The sequence below is a fragment of the Hemiscyllium ocellatum genome, chromosome 13, assembly GCF_020745735.1.
Source record: "Hemiscyllium ocellatum isolate sHemOce1 chromosome 13, sHemOce1.pat.X.cur, whole genome shotgun sequence".
Lineage (NCBI taxonomy): Eukaryota > Metazoa > Chordata > Chondrichthyes > Orectolobiformes > Hemiscylliidae > Hemiscyllium > Hemiscyllium ocellatum.
The window spans coordinates 57,586,200-57,614,055 of NC_083413.1; the positions used below are offsets into that span (position 1 = coordinate 57,586,200).

General features: G+C 39.6%; 1 protein-coding gene across 1 annotated transcript in view; it reads right to left on the reverse strand.

Annotated features, from left to right (window-relative positions):
- gfm1 (G elongation factor, mitochondrial 1) overlaps nucleotides 1–27,446 on the reverse strand; it is a 49,328-nt gene extending 21,882 nt beyond the window's left edge. The window contains exons 1-12 of the mRNA XM_060834852.1: nucleotides 27,344–27,446; nucleotides 23,900–24,052; nucleotides 20,141–20,273; nucleotides 16,336–16,540; nucleotides 15,001–15,117; nucleotides 13,084–13,234; nucleotides 12,578–12,732; nucleotides 11,812–11,896; nucleotides 8,939–9,076; nucleotides 7,518–7,619; nucleotides 2,579–2,635; nucleotides 1,684–1,821 (exon numbers count right to left, since the gene is read on the reverse strand). Of these exons, the coding sequence (XP_060690835.1) occupies nucleotides 1,684–1,821; nucleotides 2,579–2,635; nucleotides 7,518–7,619; nucleotides 8,939–9,076; nucleotides 11,812–11,896; nucleotides 12,578–12,732; nucleotides 13,084–13,234; nucleotides 15,001–15,117; nucleotides 16,336–16,540; nucleotides 20,141–20,273; nucleotides 23,900–24,052; nucleotides 27,344–27,406 (1,497 nt within the window). The 5' untranslated portion in view covers nucleotides 27,407–27,446. The remainder of the gene's footprint in view (nucleotides 1–1,683; nucleotides 1,822–2,578; nucleotides 2,636–7,517; nucleotides 7,620–8,938; nucleotides 9,077–11,811; nucleotides 11,897–12,577; nucleotides 12,733–13,083; nucleotides 13,235–15,000; nucleotides 15,118–16,335; nucleotides 16,541–20,140; nucleotides 20,274–23,899; nucleotides 24,053–27,343) is intronic.
- Between the last annotated feature and the right edge of the window lie 410 nt (nucleotides 27,447–27,856).

Genomic DNA, 27,856 nt, shown 5'->3' on the forward strand with positions numbered 1-27,856 from the left:
GTATAGCCTTCAGTAATCTTGATCCGGCTTTAAAACTCAGTTTTTTTTTGTTTTCCGTCCTTGTCTTTGAAAATAACTAAGAATTTCAGTATAATGATTTTACAATTATGGAGATTGCACTTGCTTGTTTTATACTCAGGCTGGTTTGGTGCAAGATAAATTTTACCAGTCCATAAAGTGTACCATACATTGTCATGCAAGTGTAAATAATACAGTGGATATTAAAATCTGAACATCACAATATCTAGTACCTTAAAAAATGCATAGGATTTTATATTATATATGTAGTGATAACATGAATGGCATATGACAGCATTCAGATTTCCACTTAACTGACAATGGTTGGGCAGAATAGGAAAAAAAAAGCAAACGATGCTCTCATTGCAATGAAATTAGCAGCTATATCAAGTTTTAAATAGAATTTACATATTAATAGAATTTTAAGGTGACCAAATATAAGCCATTATACAAACTTAAGAAGTAGGAGCAGGAGTAATCAATTCAGCCCATGCGCCTATTCCACTATTCAGTACAATCATGGCAGATCTTACCTCTGCATAGTAAAAAGTGAGGTCTGCAGATGCTGGAGATCAGAGCTGAAAATGTGTTGCTGGTTAAAGCACAGCAGGTCAGGCAGCATCCAAGGAACAGGAAATTCGACGTTTCGGGCCAGAGCCCTTCATCCCAAGGCCCTAAGGGATCCTTCCATATCCGCCACAAATTCACCTGCACCTCCACACACATCATCTATTGCATCTGCTGCACCCGATGTGGCCTCCTCTATATTGGGGAGACAGGCCGCCTACTTGCGGAACGCTTCAGGGAACACCTCTGGGACGCCCGGACCAACCAACCCAACCACCCCGTGGCTCAACACTTTAACTCTCCCTCCCACTCCATCGAGGACATGCAGGTCCTTGGACTCCTCCATCGGCAGAACATAACAACACGACGGTTGGAGGAAGAGCGCCTCATCTTCCGCCTGGGAACCCTCCAACCACAAGGGATGAACTCAGATTTCTCCTGTTTCCTCATTTTCCCTCCCCCCACCTTGTCTCAGTCGGTTCCCTCGAACTCAGCACCGCCCTCCTAACCTGCAATCTTCTTCCTGACCTCTCCGCCCCACCCCACTCCAGCCTATCACCCTCACCTTGACCTCCTTCTACCCATCACAGCTCCATCGCCCCTCCCCCAAGTCCCTCCTCCCTACCTTTTATCTTAGCCTGCCTGGCACACTCTCCTCATTCCTGATGAAGGGCTCTGGCCCTAAACGTCGAATTTCCTGCTCCTTGGATGCTGCCTGACCTGCTGTGCTTTAACCAGCAACACATTTTCAGATCTGATCTTACCTCTGCCTCAACTCCCCTTTCCTGCCCATCCCCTTTCAACTCATAGGCAAATTTCTAATTAACAATCTCCTTTTTAAATGATACAGACCCTTCAGTTATTGGGAATACTGTGGGGAAAAAAAAGCTTAAATCTAGAGTTTTCCTTCAACATATCACCTGAATGCAATTAATTTAAGTGTTGACAGAACCACTCAAACAACATAATAAACATTTGTGTTTAATCTCGTAGTACTGTGGACATCTGAAATGCAGTCAGTTAGAAACCCAATTTTCACAAAACACCTAATGAACTATGCCAAAATTAAAAGTATATAAATTATAGTAGGTGAAATACCTGTGCATATATTTCCAAGTGTAATTCTCCCATTCCAGATACAATTGTTTCTCTGCTCTCAGGGTCATAAGTAACTCTAAAAGTGGGGTCCTCTCGTGTAAATCTGCCAATTCCTTTGGAAAATTTATCCAAATCATTCTGAAACAGAACATTTTATCATTTTTTTTTAACTGTCTTAGTGAAAACAATGTATTTGTAGTTTCAATATAGTTACAAAACCTGGAAAAGAAAATTAGATCCTTCTATTCCTGAACAAAGCTGCAACATGTATATTAAGTTGCAGCAAAATATTGAGACTTTGAGTTTGGGAAGTCTTTCAGAATTCTTCGGAAAGTATCTAAGAATTCTTTTACTTTCTAAAAATCACAGTTCAAAGAAGAATATGTACAATATTAATTAAAATGATCTTTCTGATACTAAATACATTTGACAGACCTAAATTATTTAAATAAGTGTATTTATTTCATCACAACGACTGGATCCAATAACTGCAAGAATACTTCAAATTAAATCATTATTGCATTCATGTAAAGAAAATAGGTCACAAATTCACATTTTCATTCCTGAATTTTCATATCATAGCTTTAATTTCACAATATTTTAGCACTTGTATCTGATTTCAAGCTCTTTTACATTTTCTGCATATTTTGATTTATTTCTGCTACATCTGACTTTCATTTTATAGTATGTAACTAACCCTGGAAAAAAAATGCATGCTTCAATAAAAACACAGCGAGAGAAAAATAAATCAGCTTTCATTTAGAATCAGAATACAAACATTATGCAAGGTAGAGACTCAAGCCTGAATTTCCAATTTACATCAAGCATATTCTTTAAAAAACATCAAACCTACAAAGTTTAAATAGCACAATTATTTTCTCCCAATTTTACAGACCTTGTTGACAGGTTGTATTGCCACCGATATTACAGGGTCAGGGACATGAATAGATTCCTGTGTAACATTTAAAAATAGAATAATTACTAATAATATAAACTATTCAGATGTCAGATTCTTATAGTTCTGTATTATTCAATTACAGTACTATACTTAAGAGTTATCATTTTAAAATCGCATGACTTAAAAATATCAAACTTAGTTTTGTGCCCACTGATCATTGGTGAAGCCCTTCCAGATATCATACAGTCTTCAAGTTCAGGAGAATATGAAATCCACTGTACAATACAGTACTGGGTTCCCTTGTTGATAAAAGTATACTTTTTCAATTTGTCTGCTGTAGGGCTAGCTTACTAGAAGAATGTGGGAGACAGTAACTACATTTATTTTCTTTTTCCCACCACATTTTGTAAACCATCTGATGATTTTTCCAAATTAGTAAATGGACGGTAGAAATGTACTTTTCAAATAAATGTGCAGAAATAGTTTGATGCTAAAATTATCACAAATTAACATTTATGTAATATAATTCTTTCAAATTTCCCCAAATGAAGCTTTGAATTGAAACAGAATTAATGTGCTCCGACTTGCTAGTTCAACAAACATTTGACAAAGACACTCACTAAAGTCATACCTTTGTCACACTATGTAACCTCTACATTATTACAACTGTGCAGTTCTTCCTTCACATTTTACCCTGCCTACTTGATACTCGAGCTCCAAAGCTGAAAAGAGAAAGGTTATTAAGCACTTCTATCTCACTGCAGAAATTTCATTTCAATCTGCATCCAATAACCTGCTCTAACATAGGACCAGTGGTAAGCCATTTCGGCCCTCAAGTCTGTTCCACCATTCAATAAAATCATGGCTGACCTATGGCCTAATTACATATACCTGCCTTTGGCCTATATTTCTTAACATCAACTAAGAAAAAATTATCTATGTCAGAAAAATAATAACTGAACAAGCACCAACTACTGTTTGTAACAGTAAATTTGAAACCTCTACCGCCCATTGTGTGTAGAAGTGCTTCCTTACATCTCTCTTGTACAGTCTGGTCCTAATTTTTAGACAGTGCTTCCTAATTCTAGAATTTACAACCAGTGGAAATAGTTTACTTTCGTCTATCCTGTATTTTTCTGTTCATATCTTGACGATTCAATCAGGTTACCCTTAACCTTCTAAATTCTGGAGAAAAGAGGTCTAATTTGTATAATCCCTCCTTATAATCTAACTCCTGAAGTCCAGGTCTCATTTTTACAAATCTATATAATATTCCCTCAACGCTAACATATCTTTCCTAAAGTGTGGTGCTCAGATCTGTCCACAGTACTCCAGGTAGGATCTAACCAGGGTTTTGTATAGCTGCAGCATAACTTTTGTCCGAATACTCCAGTCCTTTAGATATAAAGATATATTCCATTAACCTTATCAATCATTTTCTTTACCTGTTAAGGGCATATTAATTATCTACACATCAGAAAATACTATTCATATTTTGACAGCTATGACAAATTGGGCCAGAATAATGACAAATCACAATATTCCAAAGGGTAAAAAATTGAGTTACCCTCTCTCCCAACAGTAGCAGGTTGATCAGTTTAAAAACTCCAGGATTCCAATCTATATCTTTGACTACAACTAGTCAGTTTTCCTTTGGACCCTAACCCATCTACCAAATATTGTTGAAATCTGTCCATTAGTTTTTGAAACGTAAAACAGAGGAACCTCGAATATCCAAATATCAATTATCCGAATTTTGGATTATCTGAAGATGCTCTCAAGGTCCCGATAGAAACATTGCATCAAAGAGGTGTTTCCAACACTGATCATATCTTTTGTTTACAATGATTAAAAGTGAACTCAGCTTACTGAAATGCTGCAGAAAACAGTCCTGGACATCAATGGGAGGCCAGCCACCGTCTCCAAATGACTGATCACCCGCCCTCTCTCTTTCTCTCCCTCCACACTTTCCATGGTGTTCTACACAGGGGTGTACCCTAAACCTCACTTCCTCAGATAATCTTTCCAAGATTGGCCTGAGGGCAAAGGTAGAACTTGTCAAAATGTTGTAGCAAAACCTTATGTTTGTCTGTGTATGCACGTGCTCGCGTGTGCTACTTTGAGACTCACCACCCCCTGCCCCCAAACGCAGCTGCAGTCTTAGAGTTGGTGTCCAGTCCGGCTGCCCTGGAGGTGGGTCGGGGGACTGACGGTCAGGGAAGGGAGTGGGGAAGAGGGAGTCAGCTGGGGGCATATGAGGGGCGGGGTGAGGGCAGACAGGGGTTGGAGTTGGATGGGTAAGGAGGGACGATGGGGGGGTGAGGTTGGACAGGGTAGGCGGGCAGGCAGAGTTGGGGGCAGAGCTGGAAGGGGTTGGGGATGGGCAGGGGCAGACAGGATGGTTGGGGTGGGTGGGGTTGGGGGGTGAACGGGGGGTTGGACTGGATTGAATGGCAGATGGGAGCCAGGTTAGGGGTGGACGGGGTAGGGGCTCACACACACTGTGCTGTTTCCTAGTCTCCTGAACGGGAAGCAGACTTAGCAAGTACTCGCTGTGTTGATCCCACTGAAATGACTGGGGGGATGCGGGAGGCTTCAGCAATGCTGCAGGGCCCTTACACACAAGTGTATTTCTGCTCAGAAACAAACCCTGAGACAGAGAGGGGGAGCAAGGCAGGGAGAGTGAGGAAAAAGGAAACTTGACAAGACCCCGAGCCCCAGAGGAGAGGCATTGGGGAGGTCATGTCTGACAAACCTGTTGGAATTCTCTGAAGAGGTGACAAGTAAGTTAGACCAGGGAAACCCAGTGGATGTGGTCTATCTAGACTTCTAAAAGGCCTTTGATAAGGTGCCACACAGGAGGCTGCTAAGCAAGGTGAGGGCCCATGGTGTTCGAGGTGAGCTACTGGTATGGATTGAGGATTGGCTGTCTGACAGAAGGCAAAGAGTTGGGATAAAAGGTTTTTTTCGGAATGGCAGCCGGTGACTAGCGGTGTCCCGCAGGGTTCAGTGTTGGGGCCGCAGCTGTTCACGTTATATATTAATGATCTGGATGAAGGGACTGGGGGCATTCTAGCGAAGTTTGCCGATAATACGAAGTTAGGTGGACAAGCAGGTATTACTGAGGAAGTGGGGAGGCCGCAGAAGGATCTAGACAGTTTGGGAGAGTGGTCCAGGAAATGGTTGATGGAATTCAACGTGAGCAAATGCAAGGTCTTGCACTTTGGAAAAAAGAATAAAAGCATGGACTACTTTCTAAACGGTGAGAAAATTCGTAAAGCCAAACTACAAAGGGATCTGGGAGTGCTAGTCGAGGATTCTTTAAAGGTAAACATGCAGGTTGAGTCCGTAATTAAGAAAGCGATTGCAATGTTGCCATTTATCTCAAGAGAGCACTGGAACGTGTCCAGCAGAGATTCACACGGATGATCCCTGGAATGGTAGGTCTAACATACGAGGAACGGCTGAGGATTCTGAGAGTGTATTCATTGGAGTTTAGAAGATTAAGGGGAGATTTAATAGAAACTTACAAGATAATACATGGCTTGGAAAGGGTGGACGCTAGGAAATTGTTTCCGTTAGGCGAGGAGACCAGGACCCGTGGACACAGCCTTAGAATTAGAGGGGGTCAATTCAGAACAGAAATGCGGAGACATTTCTTCAGCCAGAGGGTGGTGGGCCTGTGGAATTCATTGCCACAGAGTGCAGTGGAGGCCGGAACACAATGTCTTCAAGGCAGAGATTGATAGATTCTTGATGTCACGTGGAATTAAGGGCTACGGGGAGAATGTGGGTAAGTGAAGTTGAAATGCCCATCAGCCATGATTGAATGGCGGAGTGGACTCGATGAGCCGAATGGCCTTACTTCCACTCCTATGTCTTATGGTCTAACTAAACAAATAATCAATTATTCCAATGAAATACTGCCCGCCCATCTCATTCGGATAATCAAGGTTCCTCTGTATTTACAAACAAACAGACCAATAGTAGCAAAAACATTACTTCCATTGATATTAATGGCATACGTAATAAAGCTTTCATTTTAAACTGGGAATAAATTCAGTGGAAAAATGACTGACACAGGAGGAAAGGCTGCACCAAAACCATAACGGACAAAGGCAAATTTTATGGAACACTGAGTTAACAACAGGAAAGCACAAAATGGATATGGTAGGTGCAAGGAGGGAATCAGGTCCCAGAAAGATTTAACAGAGGCATAAAGTCATCAACCAGATGAGTGGTCAAGAAACTCTAAACAAGAAACTCTATAAACTGCAAAAACAGCGAAACGCGAGCTCCAGCAGATTTGAAGGGAAGAAACTCTATCATAAAATGCATAGGTGTGAATTCTAATACTTCAACAAAAGGCTTGTCACAGAAAATCAGAGAACCATAAATAGTGCAAACAAGGTCCAAATTGAGGATGGATAGAAAACTGAAAATAATATTTTGTGAACGCATTCACAACAGAAGATTACATGTGTGACAAATCCTCTGCAGAATTAGGTCAATATGAGTTCTCAAACCAACAGAATGAACTCAAAACAAATGAATCACCAAGAAGGATACTGAGAAAATCTGAAAGGAGATTGATGAGGCACAGGCAATCTTTATGAGGGAGTAACTGGAGAAAAGGAAGGTAGACTGAACACAGGACAGGACAGTGCTCCTGGTAAATGAGAAGAACCTCCATGTACCATCCAATCCTCTTTGGAATTATTGCCAAGCACTGATCCATGTCAGCCATTAGGACCCTAATAGGTAATACAGATTCAACCACAGAGTGATCCATGATGACAGGTACTTGATCTCATAAATGACTCAAGGTCCCACATTTTTACGTGAACATTTATGGGATTTCGGAGACAAGAGATATTCTCTAGAGGAACTGTTGAAGAAACTATCAATGCTTGAATATTTTAAATTTCTTCCCTACCATTGAAAGGTTACAGTTTGTTCTTGCCGTGAATGTATCACCACTGGCACAATCAATGCCAAACAGAGCACAAATGTCACCAGCATAAACCTCCTCAACGTCCTATGGAAGACAAATAAAATAATCATGTAAATTGGCATTCTTAAAAACTAGTCACCAAAGTCTCTTTGCCTCATATGAAGTTTAGTGAAATAGCTAACTACTCATCCATTTTAAGTACAATTTCCGTAACACACTAAGTTTGGCTGATTTGGAAACTTGCGGGATTAAAGCCCACAATGGATAAATGCGTGCAATTTCAACTAAATTTTGTCACAACAGGAGAAAGCTGCATTGTTGGAAACATTGCTTATGAAACAGTTCCAACTTTCTTTAGCTTTGTAGTATCTATCCTAATACAAGAACTTGTAAATATTATTAGCATTTGCATGCAGAAACAAAATCCAACTAACTTTAATGACTGTACAGTTTTTAATCATTATCTCCAAATCAATGAAAGCAATCCACTAGCAATGCACTGTACTGAACATATGATGATTAACTGACTTTACTTCAGTTTCCTAGCTGAACAATGAATCAGCCATCACTATTTAATTTGTCACATGGTTATAAGATGAGCTTAAACCCAAATGTAATCTATCATTATCAACCCTTATTTTAAGAAAAGCACCTAAATTCACATTTACACACACAATATATAACATAGTAGGCACTATATATCCACAATAGTTTAAACCTCAAGAACAAACATGGTTCCTGTCAGTTGCCTCATTGCCTCCAACTAGTTGGATAGGAGGACAATTGGCAGTCCACTTTATGATCAGGGACCAGAAGGTCCTAGAAGGAGGAGGGAGGAGGACAGAACCTATCATTAATATCTGTTAAGCATGCCATGAGATTCTGGTGACTGTTGGACATCTGGAAAAGTAAGCAGCAAACTAGAGTCACCAAGTTACTACCTGACTTTCATGTCAGGAATTGTTGCCATCCATTTTCTGTTGGTGAATGGGAGATTGGGAAACTATACATAATTACACAAGATAATATTAAGATGTGAATATATGTTATTAATTGCAAATAGGCCTCTTCGTTGCTCACGAGCAAGAATTCCCATCTTTAGCATTAGGCTGGAAAATGGGACTTCTTGCTCTTGACATCTGGAATCTCCTTACTGCTGATCTAACATGATTTTCCCAATTTTTCAAACAATGCCCCTATTGCTACACACCTGGGAAGACTGGCTTAGCCATCAGCCTGCAGAACTTATCCAATTTCTAACAGGCTATTATTATTTTTAACACAAAATAACTCGTACGGATAAATAGACAGACACTGGATATCAGAACATCCACTCACATTGCTTATTTCAGGATAGATGGGAAGAGGAGACAAAATAAAATGTATCAGGTTAAAAACCTTACCTCCATCTGATCAGCATGCATTCGGACTAAACGCTGTACTCTAATCTTCTTGCCTGTTCGTGTATTATAAATGTTTTCACTCTTCTTTAGCATACCTTGATAAACTCGAATATAAGTCAACTGCCCATATCGGCCAGCCTGCAAAGTTAAAGGAAAGCTAATTAAGTTGATTTTAGCCCACCTTTTCATTAGTATCACTCTCTAATGCAACATACTGTATGCAATATTGAGATTATTAATTTGAAATTATGCTGTTTGTAAAGATAGGGAATTAAATAATACCTTCATTCAAGTTTAAGCTAACTTTATAGAGCATGTGTGTTTCGGTTACAGTTTTCATTATTTCAGAAGCTGAAATTATAATCTTTTCAATGTTGACAGTTCAGTAATTTCTCTCACAGAAGGCTGAATTTTAATTCTGTACAAATGGATGGATTTTGATGGAGTTAAAATTTCATCCATTCATATTTCTAAACTTCAGATAATCCATATGAACATGCCTAATAAGTGCAAAATTATTTTCTGACTATTGCAAATGCTAGCCCCTTTTCCTCACTTCGTGTCTGCAATTCTTTGTGTTGCATTGCAGTCAATTACATTTCTCACTTTCATCATAACTGTGCTCCCTTCACTTCCTTTAAATATACATAACATATATAAACCTTTAGCGCTTGCCGGTTAAGTAAGCTTCTGTTAATAGAATGAAAACGGAATATAGGTTGACTTTATTGTAAATGAATGTTGGTTAGTGGGAATTAAACTTTCTATCAGACATTTAGCTGAAAGAGATTCAGCAACAGGTTGCCTTGTTCATTCTTGAGAACTACCACACATTTATCAAACATTCAGGCAAACTGGACAGCTTTATGGCAATTTAATATGCCATCAGGACAGATGTTTGACATTAATTCAAGAAGTTATAATTTAATACTAACTCTTTCAAGGGCATATCCTGTTTGGAATGAGGTTCAGCAGTGACATTGCTGAAGGTAGACTTTGTTCAGCAACGTTATGCTTGTTGACACCCAGGAGTAGGCAAACGAGCATGCCAACTCTCAAATTTATTTCAACAAAGAAGTAAAATACGTATCAAATATCTAAAAAGGAAAAAAAAAGGAATGGAAGACTATATTGTCTAAGAAAAATGAAGTTTTATACTTAGGACTTTTATATTCATTTTTAAAATTCATTGCAACATGCACTTTGAGAAATAGCAGTGAGCATGTACAGTTTTTGGATAGTTTGGATAATTAGTGTCTGCAAACGTGTTCAGTAATCACTTTGCAACATCTCTAATTGAATGAATTAAATAACATTTTCAATAAGGTAAACAAACTTTTGGTATTATTCTTGACAAAAGCAGTTTTGATTTGGGATAACAACTAACTTTTGATAAAGTTGTGGATTCTCACATGGCATGACTTAAGAAATAGGTTTGTGAAAAGATTTGTAGCTCGGGTGCTTGTTGTTGTGGTTCTGTTCGCCGAGCTGGGAATTCGTGTTGCAGATGTTTCGTCCCCTGTCTCAGTGACATCCTCAGTGCTTGGGAGCCTCCTGTGAAGCGCTTCTGTGATCTTTCCTCCGGCATTTGTAGTGGTTTGAATATGCCACTTCCGGTTATCAGTTCCAGCTGTCTGTTGCAGTGGTTGGTATATTGGGTCCAGGTCGATGTGCTTATTGATTGAATCTGTGGATGAGTGCCATACCTCTAGGAATTCCCTGGCTGCTTTCTGTTTGGCTTGTCCTTTAATAGTAGTGTTGTCCCAGTCGAATTCATGTTGTTTGTCATCTGAGTGTGTGGCTACTAAGGATAGCTGGTCGTGTCGTTTCGTGGCTAGTTAGCGTACATGGATGCGGATCGTTAGTTTGTCCTATGTAGTGTTTTGTGCAGTCCTTGCATGGGATTTTGTACACTGCATTGGTTTTCCTCATGCTGGGTATCGGGTCCTTCATTCTGGTGAGTTGTTGTCTGAGAGTGGCTGTTATGAGTCCTAGTGGTCGCAGTAGTCTGGCTGTCAGTTCGGAAATGCTCTTGATATATGGTAGTGTGGCTAGTCCTTTGGGTTGTGGTGTGTCTTCATTCTATTGTCTTTCTCTTAAGCATCTGTTAATGAAATTGTGGGGGTATCCGTTTTTGGCGAACGGATAGGACAAACAGGAAGACAGCTAAGGATCCGCATCCATGAACACCAACTAGTCACGAAATGACACGACCAGCTATCCATAGTAGCCACACACTCAGATGACAAGCAACATGAATTCGACTGGGACAACACTACTATTATAGGACAAGCCAAACAGAGAACAGCCAGGGAATTTCTATAGGTATGGCACTCATCCACAGATTCAATCAATAAGAACATCGACCTGGACGCAATATATCAGCCACTGCGACGGACAGCTGGAACTGACAACCGGAAGCGGCAGATTCAAACCACTACAAATGCCAGAGGAAAGATCACAGAAGCACTTCACCGGAGGGTCCCAAGTACTGAGGATGTCACCTAGACAGGGGACGAAACGTCTGCAACACAACTTCCCAGCTCGGCGAACAGAACCACAACAACTTAAGAAATAAATTAATGGGAATTAGCAGAGATAACTAAGGAATAATGAGGCCTTATCAGCTTATAAAAATCCTCAATTCCAAGAACTGTACGATGCTTCAGTTCTTTAGGTGAGCTTACAAGTGTTGCAGTAGGTCTATTAATTACACACAATTATTTTCAATATGGTTATCATTGTCTGCTAAATTTATATGATTTTCAAAAAGTGCTCTTCTGCACCTTGTTAGTTTGAGTAGTAACAAGAGCGTTAAACTTCTAACACCCTCTGGACTTGAATGTTTAATGAACTGTAAATTCTAGAAATACCTCCAGTTTAAAGGCCAAGCCAACAAATGGTTGAGAGGCATCTCTTTTGGGGTCCATTAGAACTTTTGTTTTGTCCTCAGAATTCCTGAAGAAAACAAAGCAGCAAATAAAATCTGTCATTTTGATTTCAGACATACTAGCGAATAAATTGATGTAAACATCAGTGCATCCAAAACTTCTGCTGCTCACATGAGATCCCTGATCCAACCCTGATGAACCAATGTTGCTGTCCTTATTGATCTACATTTGTTTTTAGTACTTACAATGCACTAAGTTTAAGATTCAAAACTGTATTTAAATTCCTTCCTAGTTCCTCCCCAATTTCGTAGCCTTCACCTGTACACCTCTCCTACATACCGCCTTCACCAGTAATATTTTGATCATCATGCCATGAAACGTTTGGAAAAATTTTCTGTGCTGAAAATGTTATAAACGTGCAAATTGATACCAAAATATTTTAATACCTTTTCAAAATTGTCCTCAAGCTGTTTTTATCAATCCTAACAATAAACTGAAATTTATGCTTAGGAATCCAAACTTGAAGCACAGAGGAAGCCTTGCTTTCTGCGAACACCACTGCTTGCTGGGACAACTGAATTATAGAACATCCATTGAATAGAAAATCTATGACACTTAAGACCTGCTGACATCTGCCTTTACCAATAGTTAAGGACAAAATAACAATAAAAACATGATCACTTATTCATAAGTTACATGAATGTACAGTGAATTCAAATTCAATAAACACTGAATCGAAAGGACTTACTCTTGATTAACAATAGCATAATTTGAGACCTCACTTGGGTCTGGTAGATAGTCTAGAACAGCATCCAACAGTGGTTGTACACCTTTATTTTTCAGAGCACTTCCTACTAATACAGGTGAGAATAATCTGCTGATAGTTGCTCTCCTGATAGCAGCCTAAAAAGGGTGTGGGAAGAAAAATAAGTATTAGGCCAAAAAATACAGCCACCGGCAAATAAAATTTTCCATCAAAATATTAGTTTTGAAGTAGAATCAGAACACATTTAGTATTTTTGTTAAAAGCTGCTTTGTTTTCAATATCTTAGCTCCATATCTTTCCTAACAAACAAACATATAAATTTGCTGAAAAATAAGATAATTAAATGTTTCAAATGTGAAATGTTTTAGCATCAGAATTATTTTCCCATTTCCTTCTTAAATACTTATGCTGTGCCAGTAATAAATAATCTCTAAAAAGTAAATGTTTGCATTCCTTGAAATCTGCCTTTATAATAAATAAAAACTCACCTTTAAATCCAGAACTGTAGGGATTTTCTCTTCCAGAAACATTTCACCCAACAGTTCATCTGCATTGGCTACACACTCAATCAGTTCCTGACGTCGATCTGCAGCTTCCGCACGATGCTCAGCAGGAATGTCATCATATTTCACATTCTGGCTGTACAAACAAGGAAGATGCTCATTTAGAATCAAAAGTCTATGCTATTTTCAGTTGAAAACATTTAGTAAAGAGTTTGAATTTAAAATTTAAATTAAAGCTTCTAAACAAAATGTCAACCAATCACATCAGTCCACTGTTCAGAAATAGCACATGATTGGACTGTTATCCTTCAAATTGTCTCCAATTTAGATGTTATATCCAAGAACCGGAGAGTTAAGAAATAACAACTATGGTTGAGGAGGAGGAACAGGGTGACTAAAGTAGTGTGCAAGGATCTACAAGGCATAGAATACAAAAAACATTAGTACTCACTAATGGTCATCATAGACTTGTAAAAAAACAACCCATGTTTGACAACTGTATTGAGGAAATGATTGAGTGCTTTGATTAAGTGAATGCAGAGGATATTGCAAGAATTTTCAAAAGTTGTCTGGTAAAGTATCAAACAAAAAAATCTGTCCAAAAAATTAGACATAGCCTCAAGGAGAAAACGTTCCAGGAGGATCAAGATGTTAGCTAAAGAATAAGAAGTTATATCAATAGATGTTTTTCCAGAATAGAGGGATGCAAACAGTGCATCTCCTGGTGATCAATTAGGATTATTTCATTATTCTTTTATTCTGCATGAACGATTTGGACTTGACTACATGGAATACTACAAAAGCTTGCAATAAAGTCAATCACATTTTATCATCATATAGTCTTTGACTGAAAAGATCCATCAACCAGATTTCTCTCAAACACACAACTATTGATTTGTTATAAACACCTAGAAAGGCTGCAATTATCTTCGTTGGCAGCACACTTTAGTATTCAAAGCTGTAAGAAGACCAGCTTTCCTTTGCATTTAAGGAACAAATGCCCACAGAGTCTGGAATCAATCTACAAAATTTCTTAAGGAGGCCTCTTACTAAAATTTCTCACTAAAAGAGGCCTCAATTATAAAGCATACGAAATTAAATGAGCAAGACAATAGGAATTGTGAGACAACCTTGGCTTTTTTTGTTGATTAAAAAGTAAGTTGTAAAACACCAATTGGTACTTTATTCACTTTCATATGAAAAATGTATAAAATTGATTAATATTCCAGCGCAAGGTTCATCCGTCAACCTTTCAGAATGTAGGAAAAGTGCCTCATGTATCAAAACTTACATTAGCTCGTACACATATCAAGGAATTTTCATTATCATCCCATATCATGCAAATAAATTATCACAATTTGAAGAGTAAGTGTGAAGTTCTGACAATGAGATTCAAAATCTGCATGGGAGGGACCACTGAAGTTGAACCCAGACGAATAAGTATTCAAATCAAAAGTCTGCCATATATGGTATAATTTTAAAGAGAGTAGAAAAGTTATTATATTTTTGGGATTCTTGATTTTTAAAATAAGGAACATACAAAAGCACAGGGGTCATTGCAAATATGCATAAGTCAATGGTTAGACAGTATGAGATAGTTAGCTTGGTCCATATCATTTAATTTTGGATAAGCATTTGAATCTTAATTTAAGCTTCTTCAAGGAATAATAAACCTCACGCTGAGGTTAAAAAAAAAACACCATTTGGCCATTGAAGTGAAGATGGCTGCTAAATATCTGATGACCTGAAAAAATATAGGCAGTTTATTCAGGAAACGTAATTTTATGAAACATATTATTTCTTCTGTTCCTGTATTTATACAGAATGTGATGCTCGTATAAATCTCTAGTGGTTACATATGTAACATAAGGATTCTCTTGCATATTTGTAAAATGCTCTTACCCAAATTGGCCTTCAAAGTAAATTGCACGCTCCTCTAGGAGATCAATAATTCCCTTATGGTTTCCTTCGAGGCCGATCGGAATTTGAATAAATGCTGTATTATGATTGAGTTTTGATCTGCAATTCAAAAATAAATTTATTTTCATTTTTGCAATCTTGTTAACAATTAACGTGAGAAATTAGCACAGGAATAGTCAAGATCAAACTCGATTCTGCTCCACTATTCAATATGATGACGGTGACTACTGATCTTATACATCAACTCTACTTTCCACTCCCCATATTCCATGATTTTGTGAGATATTTAAAAAAGCAATTTAGCCCTGCCTTGAGCATATATGAAAATGATTCCACAGCACACTCAGATAGAGAACTGCAAAGGTTCTCAATTTTCAAAATGAAATTTTCTCATGTCAGTCTTGAATGATTCAGACCCTGTGCTGAGGCTATGTCTGTGTTCTAGATTCCACAGCCAGGAGAAATGATCTGTATTCACCCTGTCAAGTCCTTTCACAATCTTTTTATTTCAATGAGATCACATCTTATTCTTCTAAAGTCCAGAGTATAGGTTCAACTCATTCAGCCTTTCTCATCCTAGGAACCAATCTACTGTACTTCTGCTGTACCACTTCTCTGGCAAATACTTCCTTCCATAAATACAGGTACCAGAACTGCACACAATATTCCAGTTGTTCCTCAATAAGTCCAATTGAAATGGAGCAAAGCTTCACTGTTCTGGAATAAAGGAACTTAACTGTCTACGCATTCCTGAGTTCTAACACTACAGAATTATCCAGCTGCTCCCAAATCCTCAGTGACCTAAACAGCTCTCTTTCTAGCAGTACAACTAACTACACCACTCCTGCCATCTCAGGAGTCAGCTAGCTTAGTCGACTGGTTTGTGATTCAGCATGAATCAACTGCACTGACTGAGTTTACCATGGAGGTCTCAACTTTGTCCAAGGCATGGTGATTCTCAGGTTACACTCACCATCAGTTGTCTGTCTCTCTCTCTCGAATGAGAAAGCAGATTCATGGTCCTCTGGGACTGTATCTTTATTTGGAAAATAGTGAAATGATGTGTTAAAAACAGAGTGCTCAAACCTACAGCCTAAGCTTGTGCATGAGATATCACACTAAAGAATTTCTTTTGCCATAAACCCCAGAACACAACACCTGCGCTTCTTGATGCCCAAATTATTGTTTGAAAACCTAAGAATTACTATCAAATCTAGAGGTTGTAGAAAATACTAGTGTGCACATGAAAAAAAAATCACAATATAACAAATCAAAATAGTCAGTTTGTCAATTTTTGTTTGACTTCATAAAACAAACCTTAATTGCTGAACAGCTCGATTAGGATTAGCACCCAACCTATCCAGTTTATTTATGAATGTAAGAAATGGAACATTGTAACGTTTCATCTGTCTATTCACAGTCATTGTCTGGCACTGAACTCCACCGACAGAACACAAAACCAGAACAGCTCCATCTAAGACTCTTAGCGCACGCTCCACCTCAATTGTAAAGTCAACATGCCCTGTAAAAGCAGCAAACAATAGTGTGATTAATAGACAAGAACATTAACTTTGTTTCCTGGAGTACATAATTTTTAACATTTTGTATGATGATGGAAGTTAATTGATATATAATTTACAAAAATCAGATATAGAAATTCAAGAATCAATTTATTAAAATACTTGAAAAAAAGGACAATCAACATGAGTCGATGAGCATGGGGTACAATAAATTAGTTATGTTGCAAGTGACAACGAGCTTGCAACTGGTAGAAGAGATTCGCTATCCAAAAACCATTAAGCTTTTCCTGACAGCTACTAATTCATTTTCTAATGTGCATATAAATTTGAAGCACAAATGAACATTTATATAGCACCTGAATACATCGTCACGATGTATTAAAGTGCTTTGTGATCAATGACTTGCACTCTAATTTAAACCTATGTTGGAAAGTACTGCAGACAAAACAAAAATGAGATAACCTTAAGGAACAAAAGTTCTCTCGTTAATGCAGTCGCAAACTAAGAACTGACTGCTTCAACAATCAATTACAGTAAGCATGGTGATATGATATCTAATTTCGCACAGCAATATATAGGCTCATAAATAAAATTCAGGCATATATTTACATAATGTGTGCATAGATCACTTACTTTTCTTCATATAATAATATACCCATAAAATAAATCTGGCATCTAGTGCACATCCACACATATCATATGTGCAAAACATACATCACAATGACCTACACACCTTTTGACTGGCTTGTATCCACAAAAAAACTAATCACATTTTGAGAACATTTTCTATTTCTTGAAACAAACGGAAAGAAAAGTCGGTTATAATAGAGCAGTTATGTTCTTAGTAATACAAACATACAAAACTAAAAGCAATGATCTCTAACATTACGACTTGATATAATCGGTAAGCAACCATGAGCTTGAAATTTCTCCAATTCTTCTCTTCTCCTAGCCTGGCTCCTTATAACCTGGGATTCAACTCTGCAGTATTTCAGGGCATGCATAGTTGATATGGCTAACAAGGAGAGTTCAGTAAGATCGCAGACCACTATTTCCAGAATGCATCACTGACATTCTAGTGGACAACACCATGAATGATGCTCCAGACTAGATTGGGGGAATGGGAAGAGAAACTCATAGAATCACAGAATCATACAGCACGGAAACAGACTCTTCGGTCCGACTCATCCATATCGACTGGGTTTCCCCAGCCAAACTAGATCTATTTGTTTGCATTTGGCCAATATTCCTCTAAATCTTTCCTATTCATGTACCTGTTCAAAGGTCTTTTAAATCAGGTTGTAAATTTGCTCGCTACACTGGTAGATTTGTTCATCACCGTGCTAGGTAACATCATCAGAGTTTCAGATGAAACGTTGGTGTTCTGCACTACTTGCTATTTATCTGTCTCTGTTTGTTGTAGGTGATATCATTTCCAGTTCTGTTTCTGAGGGGTTGGTGAATGGGGTCCAAATCTAAATGTTTGTTAATGGAGAACCGAATGCCAATTCTTTAGGAATTCCTATGCGTGTCTTTGTTTAGCCTGTCCCAGGATGGAGGTACTGTCCCAGTCGAACTGGTGTCCCTCTTCATCTGTGTGCAAGGATACCAGTGATAGTTGGCTATGTCTTTTGGTGGCTAGTTGGTGCTCATATATCCTGGTGGCTAGTTTCCTGCCTGTTTGTCCAATGCAATGTTTCTTGACTGCAACAAACATTACACTGGGGACAGAGAGGCAGGAAACTAGCCACCAAAAGATACAACCAACTAGCACAAGTATTCTCACACGTAGACTAAGGAGGACACCAGTTCGACTGGGACAATTCATCCATCCTGGGACAGGCTAAACAAAGACACAGACAAGAATTCCTAGAGACCTGGCATTTAAACCTGGACTCCATTAACAAACATTTAGATTTGGACCCCATTTACCAACCTGTCAGAAACAAAACTGGAAATGATGTCACCTACAACAAACCAAGACAGATAAATAACAAGTGGGGCAGAACACCAACGTTTCACCAGAGACTCTCTGATGATGTTACCTAGCATGGTGATGAAATATGTGAGAACAAATCTACCAGCTCAGACAGCAAACTTACATCCTGATCAACAACATGAGCTACAAATCTTCTCCAAAATCTGTGTTTGAAATGTGACTGGATCTGCAAATACCACTTTCTCTGGCAGTTCATTCCACATATGAACCAACCTTGTGTGTGAAAAAGTTGCCCCTCTGGTCCCTTTTAAATCTTCCTGCTCTTACCTTGAAATTATGCCCTCTAGCTTTGAACTCCCCTACGCTTGGAAAAAGGACTTTACTCTTCACCTCATCTATGCCCCTCAGGATTTTATAAACCTCGATTAAGTCAGTCCTCAATCTCCTACCCTCCAAGAAAAAATGTTCCAGCCTCTCCACACAAGTCAAACTCTCCAGATGTGTAAATCTTTTATGCACCCCCTCCAATTTAGTAATATCCTTCCTATGACAGGGTGAGCAGAACTGTACACAGGACTCCAAAAGTGGCCTCAGCAACACCCAGTACAGTTGCAACATGACATCTCAACTCCTATACTCAATGGTCTGACCAATGAAGGCAAGTGTACCAAATGCCTTCTTCATCACTGTCTAACTGTGACATCATTTTCAAGGAACTATGTACCTGAACCTTCAGGTATTTTTGTTTGACAACATGAGCAGGGCCTGACCATAAATTGTATTAGCCTTGCCCTTGTTTGTTTTAACAAAATGCACAACTTTGCATTTACCTAAACTAAACTCCATCTGCAACAGTATAGGAATAATTGGTATATTATTAAACCTTGCATATCATATATCAACATGAAATAAGCCACCATAAATATAGAAATTGTATTTTAAAGTACTTTGTAAATATGTCTGATTTTATGTAGACTGGTAGTTCTCAGCTAAACTATCAGCATATTATCATGATAAAGACTGAGAAATCTACTCCCCTTCATCCAAACATACACATTATAAGCAGCACGTTTCTCCCCAAAATACATAATCATCTTCCCAACTACTCCCCTACTACATCTCTCCGCTCAACCCCCACTCACCTTCCTCTTTCATCCTACTATCCCCTCATTCACTAAGGTCCAATCATTCTCTTGCCTGTTCCTCCCTGCCAACAGTCTTTGCTCCCTGGATTTTTCCACATTTACACTCCGAGGGAGAAACAACAATAACATGGAAGGAAAATAGGAAACATTTTATGAAATAGACTTAAAGCCTACAGCTTCAGCAAACTTAACCCTGTGCTTACTATGGCTAATTCACCTAGCCAACACATCCCTGGACACTACAGGGCAAATTTAGCATGGTCAATCCATCTAGTCTGCACATCTTTGGACTGTGGGAGGAAACCAGAGCACTCAGTGGACACTGACACGGGAAGAACGTGCAAACTCTACACAGTCACCCAAGACTGGATTTGAACATGGGTCTCTGGTAATGGGAGGGAGCAGTGCTAGCCACTGTGCCACCTGTTAACAACTGCTTTTTGTCTCTCTTTCCAATTTATTCAAATCTGCTCCAATTTCATTATTAAAAGGCTATCAATCTTTGCCTCACACGTTACCTGGTGTATCAATTATATTGATATTCCTTTTATTCCATACAGTGTACGTAGCTGCTGACTGGATAGTGATTCCTCGCTGTCGTTCTAATTCCATAGAATCCATTATGGCACCCACACCGTCTTTTCCTTTCACCTGTCAATTAAAAGTAGTATATATCTTTTTTACGAAGAAAAGTTAGTGAATTAAAGACTGCAACCTAAATGATCTTCATTCCAAACTAATGATTAGATTTTGGCTACACCAACAACCTAATGATTTAAGTTCGGTTCCATTCTGACACTGAATTCCTGAGATTTCCTCAGAATCAAGTGTGGCTTTAGCAAGCAAAGAGGTTAATTAGTTATCATGGATACTTATTTAAAACAAAACTCATGCAGAGCTCATTAAATGTTTCAAGAAAGTAGGTGCACTCTTCCACATCAAGGTAATCACAATTCACCAGCTGACAGAGAACGTTTCACGAAGGCAAGCGTATGTACAGCATTCCCCTGACCACTTGAGTCAACTTGTTGGGAGGCAGTGGTTGGACATCAAAGACATCTCGGAAATGATTGCCAGACTACACAGACCCCTTGGCATTGTGGTAGCCCACAAACCCACCAACACACTCAAACAGCAGCTAATTTACAAAATACCGTGCAAGAACTGTAACAAACACTACATTGGACAAACAGGCAGAAAACTAGCCATCAGGATACATAACACCAACTAGCCACAAAAAGACACGACCCACTCTCATTAGTATCCTCACATGCAGATTAGGAAGGGCACCACTTCAACTGGGACAACACATCCATCCTAGGACAAGCCAAACAGAGACACACACAAGAATTCCTAGAAGCATGGCATTCCAACCAGAACTCTATCAACAAGCACATTGACTTGGATCCCATTTAGCACCCCCAGAGAAAAAGAACAGGAAATGATGTCACCAACCCCAGGAAACCTAAACACAAATAGAAAGCGGGCCATGCCACCAATGCTTCAACTGAATGCTCACTGATAATGTTACCTAGTATGGTGATCAAGCGTTTGAAAATGAACCTTCTAGCTCAGCGAGCAAACCTACATCAACCTGAGCTACAAATATTCTCAAAGCTCGCTAGAGGTTGAGCAGTTATGTAACAGAGATTTGTGCACCTGTAAATAAATGGGGATTAATCTGCATTTTTGCTTCTGCCAAAAAAAAAGTCTTGAATTGAACTACCATTTTTTTCTCATTATCCAGAACAGAGTGGGCAGAAAGCAAAAATTCCAAGGAGTGAAAATAAAGCTATTCACAAATCTTACACACTTGGGGCAAAGCTACTTCCTGGTTTAATTGTCTTACTGTTTCCAAAAAAAAACATTAGGTACTACTGTGTCAATTATAAGTTAGTGACTTTATCCAAGGTACTTGCTGAGATTTGCGTTACACTGGAAAAAATATGCATTCCTGATCATTTTATACATAAACACAGAAGATGCAGAAAGAGGCTATTTGGCACATTATGTTTATGCTGGCTCTTCGAAGGACATCGTTACTAGTAACAATTTCGTACTTTTACCTAGTGTATTATTTCTATCCAGATATTCATCTAATAGAGTCATAGAGATGTACAGCATTGAAACAGACGCTTCGTCCATGCCGACCAGATATCTCAAACCAATCTAGTCCCACCTGCTAGCACCTGGTCCATATCCCTCCAAACCTTTCCTATTCATATACCCATCAGATGCCTTTTAAATGTTGCAATCGTACTGGCCTCCACCACTTCCTCTGGCAGCTCATTCCATACACGTACCACCCTCTGCATGAAAAAATTGCCCCTCAAGTCTCTTTTGTATCTTTCCCTTCTCACTCTAAACCTATGCCATCTAGTTCTGGACTTCCCCACCCCAGGGAAGAAACTTTGTCTAGTCCGACGCTCCAGGGAAAACAGCCCAGCTGATTCAACCTCTCCCCATAGCTCAAATCCTCCAACCCTGGCAACATCCTTGTAAATCTTTTCTGAACCCTTTCAAATTTCACAACATCCTTCCGACAGGAAGGAGATCAGATTTGCCCACTATATTCCAAAAGTAGCCTAACCAATGTCCTGTACAGCCGCAACATGACCTCCCAACTACTGTACTCAATACTCTGACCATTAAAGGAAAGCATACCAAATGCCTCCTTCACTATCCTATCTGTTTACGACTCCACTTTCAAGGAGCTATGAACCTGCACTCTAAGGTCTCTTTGTTCAGCAACACTCCCTAGGATCTTACCATTAAGTGTATAAGTCCTGATAAGATTGCCTTTCCCAAAATGCAGCACCTCTCATTTATCTGAATTAAACTCCATCTGCCACTTCTCAGCCCATCGGACCATCTGACCAAGAAACTCTCTTCAATGTCTCAATAACACTGCCTCCAACATAATTCTAAGTGGTGCATTCCAAAGCTTAACTTGCTATGTGAAAAGACTTTTTCTCTCATTGCCTTTGCTCCTATGGCAAATTAATAGACTGTGGTTACTTACAAAGGGTACTATAACAGGGAATTTAGTAAACAGAAACAAATCTAAATAATGACAAGGCCTTAACAGCAGCATTTTCTTTTTCCTGCACCAAGCCTATATGTCATGACTGTGTAGCAGGGACACTGCCATGACACCACAACAGCCCTTGTAAGTGGAGTTAAAGCAGGATAAATCAGGCATTTGGTTGGTTTCCAAATGAGCGTGAACTACTGTAATCCTGGTACCCTTCTCATGTGGATTATTATAAAAATGGATGTGGAGTAAATTTGGTTCTTTGGTCAAACATCAGGTTAGCACCGAAGAAACTTCTGAAGAATGATAATCTGCAATTTTACAGTTTGCTTCACAATGAATAATATTGTTTGGAAACCGACTCAACCACTACAAAATCACCTGTTACTGTTTGTCACTGAACATTTCGTAACAAATGCATATGACCATGTTCGCCCAGTCAGTTTAAAACTTTTCTGTACATTATACAGCAAAACCTGACATCTTTTTATTCAATTCATACTATGTTTCTGATCTCTTGCACTTGACAGCTTGTTAGCAATTATTTTAAAAACTAAATGAGGAAAACACAGTAGATCCTGAAAGTACTAAGCAAAAACACAAAATGCTGGAAATACTCAGCAGGTTAGAAGAGAAACAGAGTTGGCATTTCAGTTCAATGATCTTACCCTCTAACTTTTTTTGGTTTTGAGGAAAGGTCATCAACCTGAAATCTTAATTTGTTTCTCGCTCTGTAGATTGTGCCTGTTCTGCTAAGTATTTCCAGCATTTTCTGTTTTCATTTATGATAATCTAAAGTCTTTTTTTTAAAATGAGGTGGTTCAGGTCAACACTTCTTATTGATAAATTTGAATGGTGCTGTGAAAATCACAGATTCAGTAATCTTGGACACAGTAATAACATGACATCATGGATCAGATGTCTATATCCCACCTGCCCCAGAGATGTTTCATACCATCTCTTAACAGGTTGGTTAAAAATATCAGATCACAGAAGGGAAAGGTTGCAAACTTCAGTATTTATTTGTGGTTTTATAATTAAGTAAACACATGTAACTTACAGCTTGTTTGAAGTGAAGCTTGTAATATTGTTTCTGGAGAGATGCAATTCTAAAAATACCTTCTATATACACTATATTCACATTCATGCCAAATTAATTGCAACTTTATTCTTGAAATCTCTGGAACCCAGAGTATTCACCAGATTATTATTACATAAAACTTCTAAATAAAATTAACAATACCTCGTGCATTTCTGCTATTCTTCCAGTATAATATAGAACTCTTTCTGTTAGTGTTGTTTTTCCAGAGTCAATGTGCGCAGAAATTCCTATATTCCGAATCATTTTGTTCGGTAATATTCCAGATGAACATCGTCGACAGATGTAAACAATAAGCTGCAAGGAAATGTTGGAGAAATATTAATTGTTACTGAACAGCAAGTGATGATGGTGCATTTTCTTTCAATGATTCTGTTTTTCCCTGTTCAAGTGTTTTTGCCTTATGAGCTGATAATACAGTTTGGAATTCATAGATCAATAGGCAAGTCCAACTTCGCAATTAAAATATTCGCCATAACTAGCAGGTATAGGTTTAAGGTGAGAGGGGAAAGATTTGAGAGACCAGAGGGACAACTTTTTCACACAGAAGGTGGTGCACATATGGAACATTCTGCCAGAGGAAACGGTAGAAGCAAGGACAATTATAACATTTTGAAGAGGTACAGGTACATGGATAGAAAAGATGGAAAGGGATATGGCCCAAACATAGGCGAATGGGACTAGCCTCAGTTTAGGAAACGTAGTTGGCGTGGGATAAGTGGAGCCGAAGGACCTACTTCCTTGCTGTAAGTCTCTAAGGGTGGCACGGTGGCCCAGTGGTTAGCACTGGGGTCCCAGGTTTGATTCCAGCCTCAGCTGACTGTGTGGAGTTGGCACGTTCTCCCCGGGTGTGCGTGGGTTTCCTTCGGGTGCTCTGGTTTCCTCCCACAGTCCAAAGATGTGCAGGTCAGGTGGATTGGCCATGCTAAATTGCCCATAGTGTTAGGTGCATTAGTCAGAGGGAAATGGGTCTGGGTGGGTTACTCTTCAGAGGGTCGATGTGGACTGGTTGGGCTGAAGGGCCTGTTCCACACTGTAGGGAATCTAATCTAAACAATTTATGTTAAGCACCTGAGATTTAACTGTTAAAATACACCTTCTAGGATCTTTTCATTTGAACACTGATATACAGATCTCATTTTGTTACCCAAAGTAGTACTTAGTGAAATTGAAGTTGAAAGCGAATGCCAGTTATTCGACAAACACATGCACAATACAACCGTTATGATCCCAACACAGTCAGGCTGCACCCATGGAGTTTGCACCACTCACTTCTGTTTCAAAAAAGGTTATGCAATCCCATTTTGGATTGAGAAAGCAAAAAGAAATGTAAAGAGAAACAAAGTATTATTTGACTAAAATCTAGTTAACATAAAAACAACCATACACAGCAAACTGATACTTCAAGATTATTTTCAAAAAGTGCCTGAACCAAGTGGGTCTTCTTGGGATGGGTCAATGATCCTCAAGTTATGACCAGTGCAATGATCAAACTGCAGGCCAGTAGTGATTCCACCAACTGAACTTATCAACAAAAATTATTCTTAAAAAATATACATGCATAAAATAGTCTGCACCAAAGAACATCATTAAATTTGTAACACTTACTGTGAGCAGCTCTGGGCATCACAACAAATATGATATTCAGGGACGTGACCAAAATTTTTAAGGAGCACCTCAAACTAATGGAGCAGTAGTGAAGTTTAGGAAGGAAATTTGCTAGCTATGATGAATTCACCTAATAGTCCAACCTCAGCTGGACCTCTGTGTACATTTCTGGGTTCCACACTTTCAGAAGGATGGGAGTGCATTGGTGAAAGTGCACTTTACAACAGTGGTTCTGGGATGAGAAACATCAGTTATGAAGAAAGATTGGAGAACATGGGACTGTTCTCATAGAAGGCCAAGTTAAAATTTGATTTGTTTTCAAAATTAAGATAGGCCAAGACAGAGTTGATGGAGAGAAACTGTTCCTGCATGTAAAAGAACCAAGAACCAGGAAGGCACAGATTTGTATTGCAAAAGCAGCAAACGTAAAATGAGAAAAAAACAAACTTATTCATACACTGCAAGTAGTTAAGGTTTAGATACACTACTTGGAAGCATTGACACAAGATCATTGAAAATGGGGGTCAGAATAAGTAATTCAGTCCATCAAGCCTTCTCCATCATTCAATATAATCATTAATCTGTTTGCAAAAAGAAATGTAAAGAGAAACAAAGTATTATTTAACTAAAATCTAGTTAACATAAAAACAACCATACACAACAAACTGATACTTCAATATTATTTTCAAAATGTGCCTGAACCAAGTGGGTACCACTTTCATCCCACAGTGTTTAATTCTCTTATCCCTAAAAATTGTGTCCAACTTCTTTTTGAAAGCATTCAAGGTTTTGGCCTGAACTGTTTTCTGTGGCAGAGAATTCCACAGACTCACCAGTCCGTGGGTGACGCATGTGCTTTTTTGGGGTATTCAAGAGGGTGATTACTTAAATAGAAACACAGATGTAGAAGCTTTGGAAAGGGTGCAGAGGAGATTTACTAGGATGTTGCCTGGTATGGAAGGAATGTCTTACGAGGAAAGGCTGAGGGCCTTGAGGCTGTTCTTGTTAGAGAGAAGGCGGCTGAGAGGTGACTTAATAGAGACATATAAGATAATCAGAAGGTTAGATAGGGTGGACAAGGAGAGCCTTTTTACAAGTATGGGGATGGCAAACACGAGGGGACACAACTTTAAAATGAGGAGAGATAGATATAGATGTCAGAGGTAGTTTCTTTACTCAGAGAGTAGTAAGGGTATGGAATGCTTTGCCTGCAATGGTAGTAGATTCGCCAACTTTAAGTGCATTTAAGTCGTCAATAGACAAGCATATGGATGTACATGGAATAGTGTAGGTTAGATGGGCTTTAGATTAGTATGACATGGCAGTGCAACATCGAGGGCCGAAGGGCCTGTAATGTTCTATGTTCTAAAGTGCAGAGTGGGGGCGAGCTTGGGGAAAGTGCAGGGTACTTGGGGGGTTGGGGTGGGGAAAAGTGCAGGGTACTGGGGGGGTGGGGGTGGGGAAAAGTGCAGGGTACTGGGGGGGTGGGGGTGGGGAAAAGTGCAGGGTACTTGGGGGGTGTGGGGGGGGAAAAGTGCAGGGTACTGGGGGGGTGGGGGAAGCTTGGGGTGGAAGGCACTTGACGGAGGGAAGGGGCTTGGAGGAAGTGGGGGGGGGACTTGGGAGGGCTTGCTGGAAGGGGGAGTGGGGGAGGGAAATGGGTGGGGAGGCTGTGGGGAAGCGTTGGGGAAGAGAATGACACTAAACAAAGATGCTGTTTTGGAGAGCTGGCAGAGACGCGAGGGGCCGAAGGGCAACGTTTTGCACCGTAACAATACCAAGGCAAGCTGTATCGGAAAGAATCAGTTTATCCTGAACAAGGGTGGGATGCTGCAAGCACAAGGAATAAAACTGGCCAAGGTCTAAGGTTGGAGTCAGGAGCCGGGGGGCCCGCGGGTTATTATTGATGAACCTCTCGGTGAAGGAGAGCTCATATCTCCCCACTCTGACCGCCTCCGTGCTCCGGGAAACACGGCTCACCTGCCGGATACCACAGGATCCCTGCCTCCGCCGTAATCTCACAGCCGCCTGGAGCAGGGACATCGCGACCGTTCACGCTCGCCGGCTCCCGGGGAAAAGGACCACCACCGTGCCCGGCCGCCCAGAGACTCCCCACTATCCGCCCTCTACTGACCGGAGGACTCATTTCCCTCTCCGCTCTACCCACCGTCTAGTGGCCGGAGGACTACTCTCTCCCTCCTCAATTCTCTGCCCGTGCACGCCCCCTGGTGATCTGGTTTCCAGCATCTGCAGTCATTGTTTTTACCCTGTTTTAACCAGACCACTGTCCTGTTTGTAAAGGCAAAAGTGAGAACTGCAGATGCTGGAAATCAGAGTCTAGATTAGAGTGGTGCTGGAATAGCACAGCAGGTCAGGCAGCATCCGAGGAGCAGGAAAATGATGTTTCGGGCAAAAGTCATTTGTTTACACAGCAACCCTTTTCTCATCAATTCTTACACAGCACTGATGACTGTTGCTTCCTTTATTGCAACC